At 38.7% G+C, this 12,504-nt stretch overlaps 1 protein-coding gene across 1 annotated transcript in view; it reads right to left on the reverse strand.

The window, feature by feature from the left end:
- Positions 1-12,504, reverse strand: part of STK32B (serine/threonine kinase 32B) — a gene marked incomplete at its 5' end in the record, with an annotated part of 173,335 nt that overhangs the window by 48,642 nt on the left and 112,189 nt on the right. Inside the window, one exon of the mRNA XM_009890557.1 lies at positions 5,957-5,994. Coding sequence (XP_009888859.1) covers positions 5,957-5,994 — 38 coding nt within the window. The remainder of the gene's footprint in view (positions 1-5,956; positions 5,995-12,504) is intronic.

Raw genomic sequence — 12,504 nt, forward strand, 5'->3', positions numbered from 1 at the left:
GAGCTCACTGTTTAATGTCCATGGCTGCATGACCCCATAAGATAATAAGACGATGGTGGAGAGAAGGGAAGAAAAGCCAAACGACCACATTCCTCTGGCTCACTGCAGTCGCTTTTTCAAACCATCCCAGACTGCACAGATTTCACATAGGCCAACAGGTAAATTGCAAGCCGAAAGCATCTCAGTGGAAATTGTTTCAAAAATTGTATTCCTCCACTCAGCTTCCAGTTAAGGCTTTAACAGAGAAAATTTGTGAGTTAATACCCAGGGCACAGTGTGTGACTTTGAGAAGCTTTGTGCCTGCACTTCAGAACTGTTGTGTGGCTTTTATGCCTCACTTTTCCACATGGCCTGAAATCTCAGTATCTGAGGTAAACAGCAAATGATCTTTGCTTGGACTATTTTTTCATTTTTGAACAAATCATAAAGACAATTAAAACAAGTCCTGAAAGGTGGCTGGGGCTGGCTGACTAACATTTAGCAGAGGAAAATGTACATGACTTCAGACCTCATTGAATTTCTCAGAGTCTGAAACCAAAGGGGTGAATGTGAGGGCAGAGAGAAAAAGTACCAGACTGGAGTTAATGCCACCGACTCAGCATGCATCAGAGCTGATGGGAAATCTCAACACAGTAACATTTTTTGAGCAAATTCAGGTCTGCTTTGCCCTCAGAAGGTCAAACCCTATAAACAATTTTAAAAGCCTCTCTGTGGGTTCATCTGTACTATGTACAAGCTCATATCCACACGAACTTGGCATGACTTGGCACTCTGCCACTTATCATCAGGGAGATTGTTAGAAACCTTATTGTACCACTACAGATGGGTTCAGTGATGCCGTGCATTTCAAAAGGGTAGGCTGTTTAATGGCCATGTAGGCATGTAAAAGTTTCAAATATATTTTTAAAGTGTAGATAGCTTCAGGTGGATGCATTGTGCTGAGAACATCCATCTTGTTAATCACTGTCAGAGGGTTAAATGAGATACAGTCCCTGAAAATTGTCGGTGGGTATGATAAGGACCAGCTCTAGTGCAGCCACACCAGGTACATGTTTAGTCGAGACTTTATGTCTCCCAGACATCACTATACAGTAATGATGTTGCCAGTTCTGTTGTTCAGAAGTTAATATTGGGGTTCAAAATATTGAATTTATGGCTAGGTTTTTTCATCCTATTTTTGGTTTTGAGACCAAGATTGCTCATGGGCTGCATCTTTCAATTTTGCTTATAGTTTTCAAATGAGAGCTGAGCTTCTCATGTAATCAAGGAAATACAGTTTTAAGGAAAACTTGAATGATCATAAAACTATATAATCATATATAATAAAGCACATATGAATGCCAGCTTAAATCTGCCTTGCTCTCTCATAAAAGAAATGATTACAAAGTAAAATTATGACTAACGGATGCAAACATCCAGTCTAAAAAAACCCCAAACCCTGATAAAATATAATTAGTCCCGTTAATTCTCAGAGTGAAATATTAGGTCTGTGACTTCAATATGGAGAACCACCAGGAAACAGTTCCTAGACATAGGAGGCATTCAGTGTAATTAGCAGGTAGCACCTTCAAAGCAAACAAACAGGTAGTAAGTCTTCAGATGTTCTGTGTTTAAGCTAAGGACCACTTTGCCACCAGGCATTAAGGATGCTGACAGTTCCCTCTATTCAAGGAAGCATCAGAAAAGACGATGGAACAGACCACTGAAAGTTACTTAATGTGTGGAAACCATATCCAGCTCAGGAAATACCTCAATTGTAAAAGGCTGGAGGTTGGGTGAGTACATGGAGAAAGTACCACAAAAACTTGTTTTGTTTTATATCCTGCTCTGTCATTCACATTTTGGAGACTCTTGGAGACATGAAATTCAACTAGATGGGTCTTTGATCCAATATGATTGCTCTTCTGCTCTGAAACTGAAAACCTGCATATCTGTAACACTATCTACGGCAAGAGAGAGGGGCAAGAGGACCAGAGCAGTGCCTTATAAGGAGAAATTAAAAAGGCTGAGGCTCTTTAGCTCTCACTCAGGAGAGCGCTGAAGGAGGTTTTGAGTATCATGAAGATTGTGATTGTAAGCCATTATTCACCAAATCCTGCATTCTAGGAGCAGATGTTCTCTTGAAACAAGAATATTTCAAAACACACAAAAGAAAACACTTTTCTTTTATGAAGGATGGTGAAGTTCTACAACTTGTTGCTCCTGGAGGTTGTAGAGGCCAATATCAGCAGTAGCTTCAAAAAAGCATTAGGCAAACTCATTAACAAAGATTCACCCAGATTCTAAAGGGAATATATACAGATAATCTAATATCCTAATACAAAAATTGTGGGTAATAGGAACACAGAAGCATTTGATGACCAAGTAGCAAAGGGTATACTCCATGAGCAGTATCTCATCTTGCCACTGGTTGCACCAGAATACCGGCCGAGGTCTTAGGTCTGATACAGCAGGGAGTTCTTCCTTGCCAAACCAAACAGGGACCCCACTGGGTTTTATGAAATGATGGCTTGAATAACTTGCCTGAGAGGAAATCAAACCCCTGCAAATTTCCTGCAAACGGAGTGTAATAATGGTGTGGTCACTCTGCACAATGCAAAACCTGGATGCCAAAGTAAAGTCTCATAACTTCTGCAGAATGACCAGAAATGTTAATATCAACGGTGCTACCAAATAGCTACAGAAATTATGTTTTCATCTCTGAAAAAATGCAGTTTACTAATCTGTTTGCCACTGCTTCTTTTTCTGCATTTTAGGCATTCCAAATCTCATTAGACATCATAGCTAATAGATCATGGAAAGATTTAAAGATATCTTTCATTTCTTTTATATTTCAGAAAAAAATACAACATGGACCAGAGTTGCCAGCTTTCAGTTCTAAATGCTGTCATTTCAGTTATATTGTTCTAAACCATTAAAACCATTAGAAGAGGAAGCAGAACACTGTTATTAAGAGATTTCTGTAATGCTTTTCTCTTTACAGTACAATAATAATAGCTGTCCTGAACCATCAGGTAGTCCCTTCAGCTATCACTGGAATAATTGTGTTTCGGATGCATGTTAGAACAGAGCACTACCACTAAATTTAGAGATTAGCGTTAGTTGTACGAGGAAGAGGAGCTTTCTGGGAAAAGTGAAATGGAAATGCGACAAAAGAGTTTGTGGACAGCATTCATTTCCTTAGAGGGGTTTGACTCCGGTTCAGAGAGTGAACCCTGAAACCAACCCTACTTTCTGTCCCCAGAGAAGACTCATCTATGTGATGGAGAAAGAATCTCTCCAGGAGACCAGGCAATCATTTTCTGGTAGAGGCTGGACACTATTTGAAGCAGCTGATTACCCCATTCTCATGTAGCATTGTGCTTCTCATGATCATCAAACGTTTATTTCCACTGATGCATCAGAACCTGTGCTCAGCAGTGTTGAGATGTGGCTTTGCTGAAAAGTATATGGGAAAATTCAGGCTTCCTCTGCCAGAATGATTTTGCATATGTTGTATACATTTTTGTCATTTATTTTCTTTGTAAATTAAATTGATCATTTTTTATGGGTTAAGAAAAATCTCCTGTTTTCACTACTTCTGTATTCCTGCGGTATGTTCCTTAAGCCATATAGATACATTGTAATGAAACTAGTTTTAAAGAGCATGAATATCTATAATCTTGATATATGTTATGAAAGATGGTCAGTTTAACTGCTTGAAGATGTAAAGCAATGTGAATGGCGTAACACTACACTTTGACTTCAGCCAAAAGAGGTTTCTTCAGTGAGGTCAAAGAAATATAACTCACTGAGACAAACTCTCAGTCCTAAATGTTGTGCGTATCCAATTCCATAATACTTTGTGTAAGCACAGTTTGTTTAATGAACTGTAAGAAAGGCCGAGGGGTAAAGTCAAGCGTATAGGAAACTGTTGTGTCATCTCAGAGGCCACAGGCTAAAATAAAGTTCCTTCCTGTGCACCTGGTTAGAGTCATATTAGGTGAATTTGTTATGCTTCCTCTACAGCCTAGCATATTTATAGTTCATATATTCAGCACATTTTTCAGCTTAATCAAAGCTTTTATGGACTTCAAGGGTAACATTCATCTTGCAAAATGTATATCTATAAGGTGGATATCTATATCTTTACTCAAAACTTCCTAGGTATTAGTCACCAAAGAGAAATAGGTACCAGTGTATAGTGCAGACATCCAAAATAGAACAGATGATCTAAAACATGTCTATGTCTTTCAGTTATCTGTAAAGGAAGCCTGTAGTGATGAGCATGGTACAGACACCTGTCTTACTGATGTCTTCTCATTTAGTGAGTTGAAGTGTGCAGACCCTTATCCAGGTTGAGAAAATTACATCTCCCAACCACATAACAGGTCTGTGAACCAAGGATCCATGAGGTAATTAATTCTGCTGACCAAGGTCTACCTGCGAGCCTGGAGAAGCATGGTTGTTTCACCACGTGTCTGCAGGTGTGCTATGAGGGAACAGTATTCTGCTGCTTTGCAGAACAGGGGCAATCCATCCCAAAATTTTCAAGCTGGCTGCAGATAATTTTGTTGCTGAACATCTTATAATCACCAAAAAACCTTCATTTTGCAGCATATCGCTCATGCTGGTGTAGCTGTTTCTCTTCAATCCTTGAGCACCCATAGGAAATCTCTTGCAAGAGGCTGATTTTGTGTGGTAATTGACCTTGATGAGGGGCAAGGAGAGATAAGGGCAACCGTACTTCAAAGGCTGTCAATCAGAGATTTAACACACTCATAGTCACTTCATGTTGCCTTTGACATCTTTAATTCACCCAGGATTTAAAGACAAGAGATTTCTATTTCATGCTTATTTGCTGACATTAGTGTCTAGGGAACATTAACACTTATGGGTCTGAAACATTAAATTCCTGAAGTTCTAGACGGTTTAAAACTCCAACATTATTTAGCTTTGTTGGCTTCCATATTCCCAGGGTCAAACTCCAGCTGTTTACAATGTTACCTCTTTAATCAACTTTAACTTGTATACCCAGCAGCTCTGCAATGGATTTTGAAAGATAATGGTAACGTTGGCATCATTTCAAGTTTATATTTTCTCAAAGATTAACTGCTTTTATTCAATTCCTAAGGTGAACAGAGCACAAGACTTTCCTACAGTGGCAACAACACATCTCCTTTTTCCATTTAGTCTTTCTCCTGTATGTACTTCTGTTCTAAATGATACAAGGTTAATGCCTTCTTTACCTGTATTTTCTCACATTTTTCCTACGAATAGTTGCAAAAAGACGCATGAAGTTTTAGCAAAATACTTCACAGACAACATGTATGTGTAAAATTTAAGTTTAAAGAAATTAGCTGCTTTTTTTTTTAAACCACACCTTTTTTGTTTGAGATCATGGAGTTAGTACTGAAAGTTCAAGGCTGATTATGTTGTCTGGCCTCTTTGAAGTTATTTAAGACAGAACTACGTGTAGAGCCATAAAAAATTTGCAGACTGAGAGGCATATTTCCAAATTCCGTATCTAAATTTAGGAAAGTAATTTCAGATACCTACATGAGAAATAATTTGCTATATGAAATTTCTTAGCCCTTTAGAAGTTCTAAAAGAGAAAATAAGAGCTTAGTACTGTTCTACTGATAGGGCCCTAAAAAGGGATTATGGTGATTCACAGTAATCCTGTTAATAAAATATTCTTTCTTTTTTTTTCTATCAGGTGTCCCTGGTGATCTCAATTCATAATAAATTCCTTCTTCAGGTGTTTCAAGTGTCAGATCAGTTGTTTGGGTTTTTTTTTTACAATAGGAGGGGAAATTACAAAATCTACAAGGTGGACAGATGAACTTCTCAGACAAAGTCCAGATTTAGGCAGGGATCCAACATCTGAGGCTGATTTACAACGCATGTCATGAGTACGTCACTGAGATCTCAAGAACTGGAGATATCTCAGAGAAAGCAGTCAATATCCACTTACCATGCTCATCCAGTAGTATGTTGTCAGGTTTGATGTCCCTGTAAAATAAGGAAAGAAATGCATTACATTTCATACCCAAAGGAAACCTGCAATTTCAAAGTTTTCCCCATCTGTGTATGAGGACCAAGTCACTTAAATCATTACAAAACCAATGAAAACCATATCATACATAAAGGCAATTGATTTTTATCAATATCTTTTTACTGCCGTAAGAAAACATGCATACTAAAGAGGGTCTCTGTGTTTCCATTTCACGTGGTTTGGTTTTCATATGGTTAGCATTGACATGGATTTGGTTTTCAAGATTATGTACTTTATTCTTTATAGCAGTGGGAACAACGAGACGGAAGATTTGCATCTAGGAGGTGGCTGATTGCCTCGGGGACTCTGCATTTGACAGACCCAAGAAATCATTTAATTGGAAACATTGGTGATCTACCCTTTCTGCCAGACACTGCTAATCTGCCATGCTCATGTGCATCATCACTCGTTTATGGGAGAGTCCTGCTATCTATTTTATGCTAATTGGGTAAGTCTAGCAGCTCTCCTTCAGGCCCCGAATCCCCACTTGGCTGTCTGTAATGGCAGGTACCATGCTGGGGAAAGGAATGGAGAAAAAGGAAGATGGGCACTATGATGTACTGAAGTATCAGCTCAACTCTGCCATTCTTGGTACAAGGCAACAACATTGCCCTAAAGAGCTGCACTTTCAGGATCATTTTCCACAGACTTATGTTCATGCTGCTGTCAGGAGAGATGGAGACAGCTTTTCCCCGCCATTGCTGGGCATTCCTACCCTCTTTCTTGGTCCAGCAACAGTGGTCATGGTGCAGACCTGATCTGGGGGAAACTCATCTCTTCCCTTTGCCGGCCTGGATCGGTCCCTTGATTGGCACACCCTGCACCTCGGTGAGTGTGATGCGGCAGTGTTGTGTGCCACTGCCTTTTCGCTGGCAGCTTGCGCTTCATGCGATTTCGAAGATGTGTTCTTTGTGTAGCATTGCCAGAGTGGGAGATGCATCAGTCCACCTTGAGCAAAACAGTTGCCCCTTGGGCTGAATCTTCCACTTACCTCAAAAGAAAAGGCACTGTAAACTGTCAAAATAAGCTGTCGAATGAGTCTGCAAATGAACACCAAACACTTCCACCAGTGTCATTTCTTTTAGCCAAGGGATGGCTTGATTATTCGAACTCAAATATTTCCTAGGAAATCCTACCCTGACTGAAATACATATTAATACATACTTAGATTTTACTAACAAGTCTTTTCCAATGTGTCCATAAATGGAATAAAGAAAAAAGTGAAATGTTGCAAAAGGAAAACCTGTTACACCAGAACATTTTTTTTTAAAAAAAGATTAATTAGAGAATGACTTCTAAAGTAGACATCATACAGGAATAAGAATTATAATGCATACATGGCTTGCATGATGTGTGCTCCATCATCACCCAAACTCCACATCTTTACTGACGAAAGAAGGAAGCTTAGAGTTTAGTATTCTGAATTCCACTCTTTCTAGCTCTCCCTGAGAATCATATGAAATTGTGAAGTACACTAAGATTATGTTTATAATTTGTGTAGCAGCAGCTGGGAAAACGTAGGATAAATAAGAAATTACTTTGAATCATTCCCTGCACATTTCGAAATAATGTAGGATGTGTATTTGTCTCTGTAAGGAAAAAGGATCTCACGATGAATTACCATCTGGAATTGAAATTTAAAATTATACTGATATTTCAGTGTGAAATACTATATTTCTTCTGCACAACTTATGGGCTACCTATAATTGCCTGATGCAGCAGCAGTTCTGATTATATGTATAATATAAGGGCAAATCTCTCCTGGAGCCCATGTCACCCACAAACCTCCAAACTCTGAGTTGTCTCTTTCCTCTCCCCTGTAGTCACTTATCATATTATTTAAAATATCAAAACCTCTCCTTCCCCCGTTTTCATATGGGTGAAGTTGTGAGTTGTAGGTGAAGTGTAGGATAAAATATCTTTGTTTATATTATAAAGCTTCTCTTTGGTTGAATTTTCTTGGGAAATTCTATATATTTTTATATGCAACGTTACATCTAATCTCTCCATTGATGAAGCAGTTTTTGGAAGAGCTACTGTTCAGCTGGTATCAAATATATTTGCCAGTAACAAAATGATCTCTCTTTTTGATAACTGTTTTCTGATAAGAGTTGGAATTGTGATTTCTTCTAGGGTAGCATTTGTGGTTTGATCCACGGCTTGAAAATACAACAATGAATTTCAATAGAAATAAGCACCTTGTAGTTTTGACTGTTGAATTAAATATTTTGAACTTTGTCTTCACAAAGTTTAACAAACAGAATCTGACTCTGCACTTCCCACATGGGTAAAAAGATTGGGGGTCACATACAAGTACCTTAGGGCCTTTCTGTGTCTTCCTAAAATCAGTGATACATTCAACATCACTCCAAACTGTCTTCCCCAGTTTAAGAAAATAAAAATTAAGAACTGGAATGGTACAATCATTAGTACTTCACTGAGAATAAAACTGATCAAAAGTAGAAATTCAGCTTTATGAGCTACTGCCACTTGTATAACGATGCAGCACCCAGGGATTGCTCATTACAAGACTCTGCCTTTTCTATCTTTTTTTTTTTTTAAAAAGGTTTAAACAATTTGAATATCTGCTATGGTATTGCACCATTAAATAGACTATACATTTTTATTGCCATCAGAAAAGACATTGACAAATCCACTTGACAACTGTGTGTATCATCAAATATATTTTTCATGCAGTTGCATCTGTAATGTTCAGAAAGTTGAGTGGTAAAATTAGATCTGTGCTTATCTTTCTGTGACTAATCCAGGCAGTGGCTGATAATTGATACAGATGCACACAGACCATCAAGCCTTTCCTACCCAAGGGATTTTCCCCACTGTGGGCTCTGCCGACTTTGCTCATTTTGCTCAGAGGCAGGACTGTAGCTGTGGGCAGGTACGACAGGGTATATCGCCTTGCACAGAGCAGCGCAACCCCTCAGTCCCTGAGGCAATGTGATAGACTCATAACCGTGCCTCAGATCTCAAAACAGGCTATTTTAAGCTGCTTTTACAGCAAGTAAAAGTCATGGGCTAACATAAGCCAGAAGGTGAACAAATTTCTTAAGTAAGATGCTGCTGTTTTGGGACCCCATGCCTGGAGATGCGCCTGATGCATAGATTCACATGGCAGGTGAGAAAGCAAAGTGCAGGGTCACGGTGAAGAGCATGCCTGCCATCAGCACTCTGTCATGAGGTTGTCCCCAGTTTACAGCGTGGCACTAAAAGCTCTCCTCTCCAGAGGCAGCTTGTTGAAAGCTCCGAAGACTGCAGAGGAGCGATGCTGCTGCTCTGCCCTTGCACTGACCACTGCCTGCTAGGTACAGGGCAGGGAGGGTTCAGCACAGCCAAGAGGAGGACTTGGCAAGTCTCGCAGCATTGCAATTAAAGTTACCGGATATATTCAGAATGGAGGGTTTCCCGCATCTGTTATACAAAAGCCAGCTAGTTCCTTTAAATATATACTCTAGTTAAATTCATTTAAATAGTAAAAACATTGTTTATGTAGGAAGGTGTATTTCAAAGATAATAATTCTTTAGTTAAGCAGTTTAAATTCAAACATGTTAAGTAAGTGAAATTCAGTTTTGTCTACACATCAATTTTTCAGAAAACATTTTTCCTCTTAGCAAGCATGTTCAAACAACAGGGTGTGAAATTCAATGCCTTAACTTCATGATTTTCCTGTTATGCATATCATTAGCTAAAAGAATGAACTGAAACACTCATTTCATAACCCAAGTACCTCAGCAGCTCATAAGAGAAACTGAAGGACTTTTGCAAGGACCAAACTCACTCTCAGTTTGGATTCAGAAGAGCCCTGGGCTGCCTCCTAACCATTCACCAAGAAATGACCAGCAGAGCTATGGCAGGGTCCTTGACAAAGAGTTCATAAACACAACTTTCTAGTCTGTACCAGTGCTATGCCAGCTCTTTTTATACATAGAAATGGTAGTAGAGGAACCTTCACAGTCTTTGCACAGTGACAGGACCAGTCATAGCTAATATAGCAGCTGGCCCAAGAAACTCAGAGGTGAGGCCAAATGAGAAAAAAAAAATTGGAAAAATCAGTTCACTTGTTGATATTGCCTGTGAAACCATTTCTAGCTTTCTTTAATTGCCTTAGCTACAAATGACAAACTAAAGCTGCCTGAAGGATGAAAGTACAGTGAGAAGGTGCTGCATATAATTTCCAACTAGGAAAGAATGATTAATAATCTGTTTGTATCTTCCATAACGTCTAGGCCAAGTGGGCATCCAATGCTTGAAGATATTCCCTCTGCATGGAGGAAAACCCTGTGTGTGGCTTGACTCGTGTTCACTGCATATGCCAGTCAGCATCCCCTGAACTTCCTGCAAAGGCTCACAATGATTATAAAGGACTTGGGTTCAAGCACCTCCAGTTTTAATTACTGCTTCCATCAATTTTTCTTTCTGGTGTTACTAAGTGGGGTAGAAGCAGATTTCTAAATTAAGAAGCAGAGAAGCAGTCTTCATCCTTGGAGGTTTTCAAGACCTGACTGGATAATCCCCAAGCAACCTGGTCTGATCTAAACAGCTGACCCTGCTTTGGGCAGAACATTAGACTAGAGGCCTCTGGAGGTCCCTTCCAGCCAGAATTAGTCTGTGAGTCTATGAAAAATAATGTATCCAAGTTCAAAGTCCATTGTTCTTATTCCCCCTCCTTTTGGCTACAAGGAAGGTCATGAAAAATAGAAGAGACCTGGGAGAGGACTGTATTTGTGGAACTTAGTGAATCTTTGGTATAGTCCGTTGCAGTTGGAAGGAGGTCAGAGCTTCCAAATGTTTAATTCTGTTATGGGTCTTGAATGCTCATGAAGAAAATAGTAGGAATAAATAGCCTATCTTCAAGCATAAAGGGAGGTTAAAATTGAAATGCTCTGCAGTTCAGCACTGGAGAGGTGGAACACAATATTTATTAGCTATGTGAAGTGGTAAAAGAATGAAGATTATTTCACTTAAAGAGGACTCTGAGAAATCTCACTAAGAGTGAGCAAACCTAGGTGATTATATTGCCAGTGCCAGATAAAATGAAGAATAGACACAAATTATATATATACATCAGAAGGAGAGAATCTGAATTACTTATCGGGACTAATGACCATGAATAACCTTCCAGAGGTCACATTTTTGTATCCCTTATGTAGGTCAAATAGTCAGAAAAGAAAATTGAAAAGCATGTGATGATGACGCTTGCTCTAAAGCTTGAAAACCAGAACAAACTCCAAAAAAGATTCACGTGTACTGCTACTAATCAGCAACCAGGACACTGTAACTTTTGATCTCTCTTGATATCGACTGGACTTGAAACGTCAATCTAGAAATGAAACATGTATGGTTTGTGAAGTCAGCCATGAACTGCACAGTTTTTTCAAGGGGAAAAAAAAGTAATGGCTGGTTTGTTGACTACCACTTCACATTGATAACAACTAATTGTAAGTAGGTACAGAAAAATATTGAAAAAAGGGTGTTATGCTCTACTTTAAAATAAAGGCAGGTCCTTCAGGTTACCTGATTTCATAACATCTGAAAGAAAACAGTCTGAAAAGAAAAGATCTGGGGAAGGCTGAACAAAAAATTCCCTGAGAATAAAGAACAAATAGATTAGGGTTGTTTAGCTAATGGAAGACATCTGTAAGATGTGATGTGACAGGCATATCAAATAATAAATAGTATCTAGACAGTCAATAAAACTTTTCTATTTGCTCTTGGAACATGAAACCAAGGTTCATATTTCATAAAACTGAAGTGAACTAAACAAACAGTTTTATTTATACAACTGAGAATTAAACTCAAGTTGATTACTACAAGACATAATTGCGTAAAAATGCTTCAGAGGCTTAAACAAAGATTTAGCCATTGATGTGAATAACAGAACTACCAGCTCGGGTTTCTCCAGCTCAGATTAATCTAATTGATTTAGGAAAGAACTTCTACAGCAAGTACAGATGCTTTACCTTTTTGAAACAGATCAATAATAATGCCAAACACAAGATCTATGCTTTTCCTTAAACCTGTGAGAATTGAAAAACTAACACTACCCATCTGTTTTATTCTGCTTTCATATTTTGCAGCAAACATACATACAGCACAGGCTTGGTTTCTGCTATGTTTAAATTTGTGATTTTTTGCTTTTGCCTATCTTTTCTCCCTATTTCATCAAAAGATTTGATGTGTTTCCAATACAGGGACAGCTGTTCTTTGCCAGTCCAAGCGGCCTTTTAATATTATCAGAGGAAATATTTCAGTTATTACAACTCTGGATGGGTCTGAATTCACATGTGTAATAACCCCTAACCTTTTATTTGGTATCAGCAAAAATCCAAAGTACATTCTTTCGACTTTGTGTCTAACAGATTTCACTCTTTGCCTTGCTGGCTCAGAGCAGGATTTAATGCATTATCACATTTCCATTCTCTTGCGTTTCTAAAATCCCACAGTAACATCT

The sequence above is a fragment of the Charadrius vociferus genome, unplaced genomic scaffold (genome assembly GCF_000708025.1).
Source record: "Charadrius vociferus isolate BGI_N301 unplaced genomic scaffold, ASM70802v2 scaffold88, whole genome shotgun sequence".
Taxonomy (NCBI): domain Eukaryota; kingdom Metazoa; phylum Chordata; class Aves; order Charadriiformes; family Charadriidae; genus Charadrius; species Charadrius vociferus.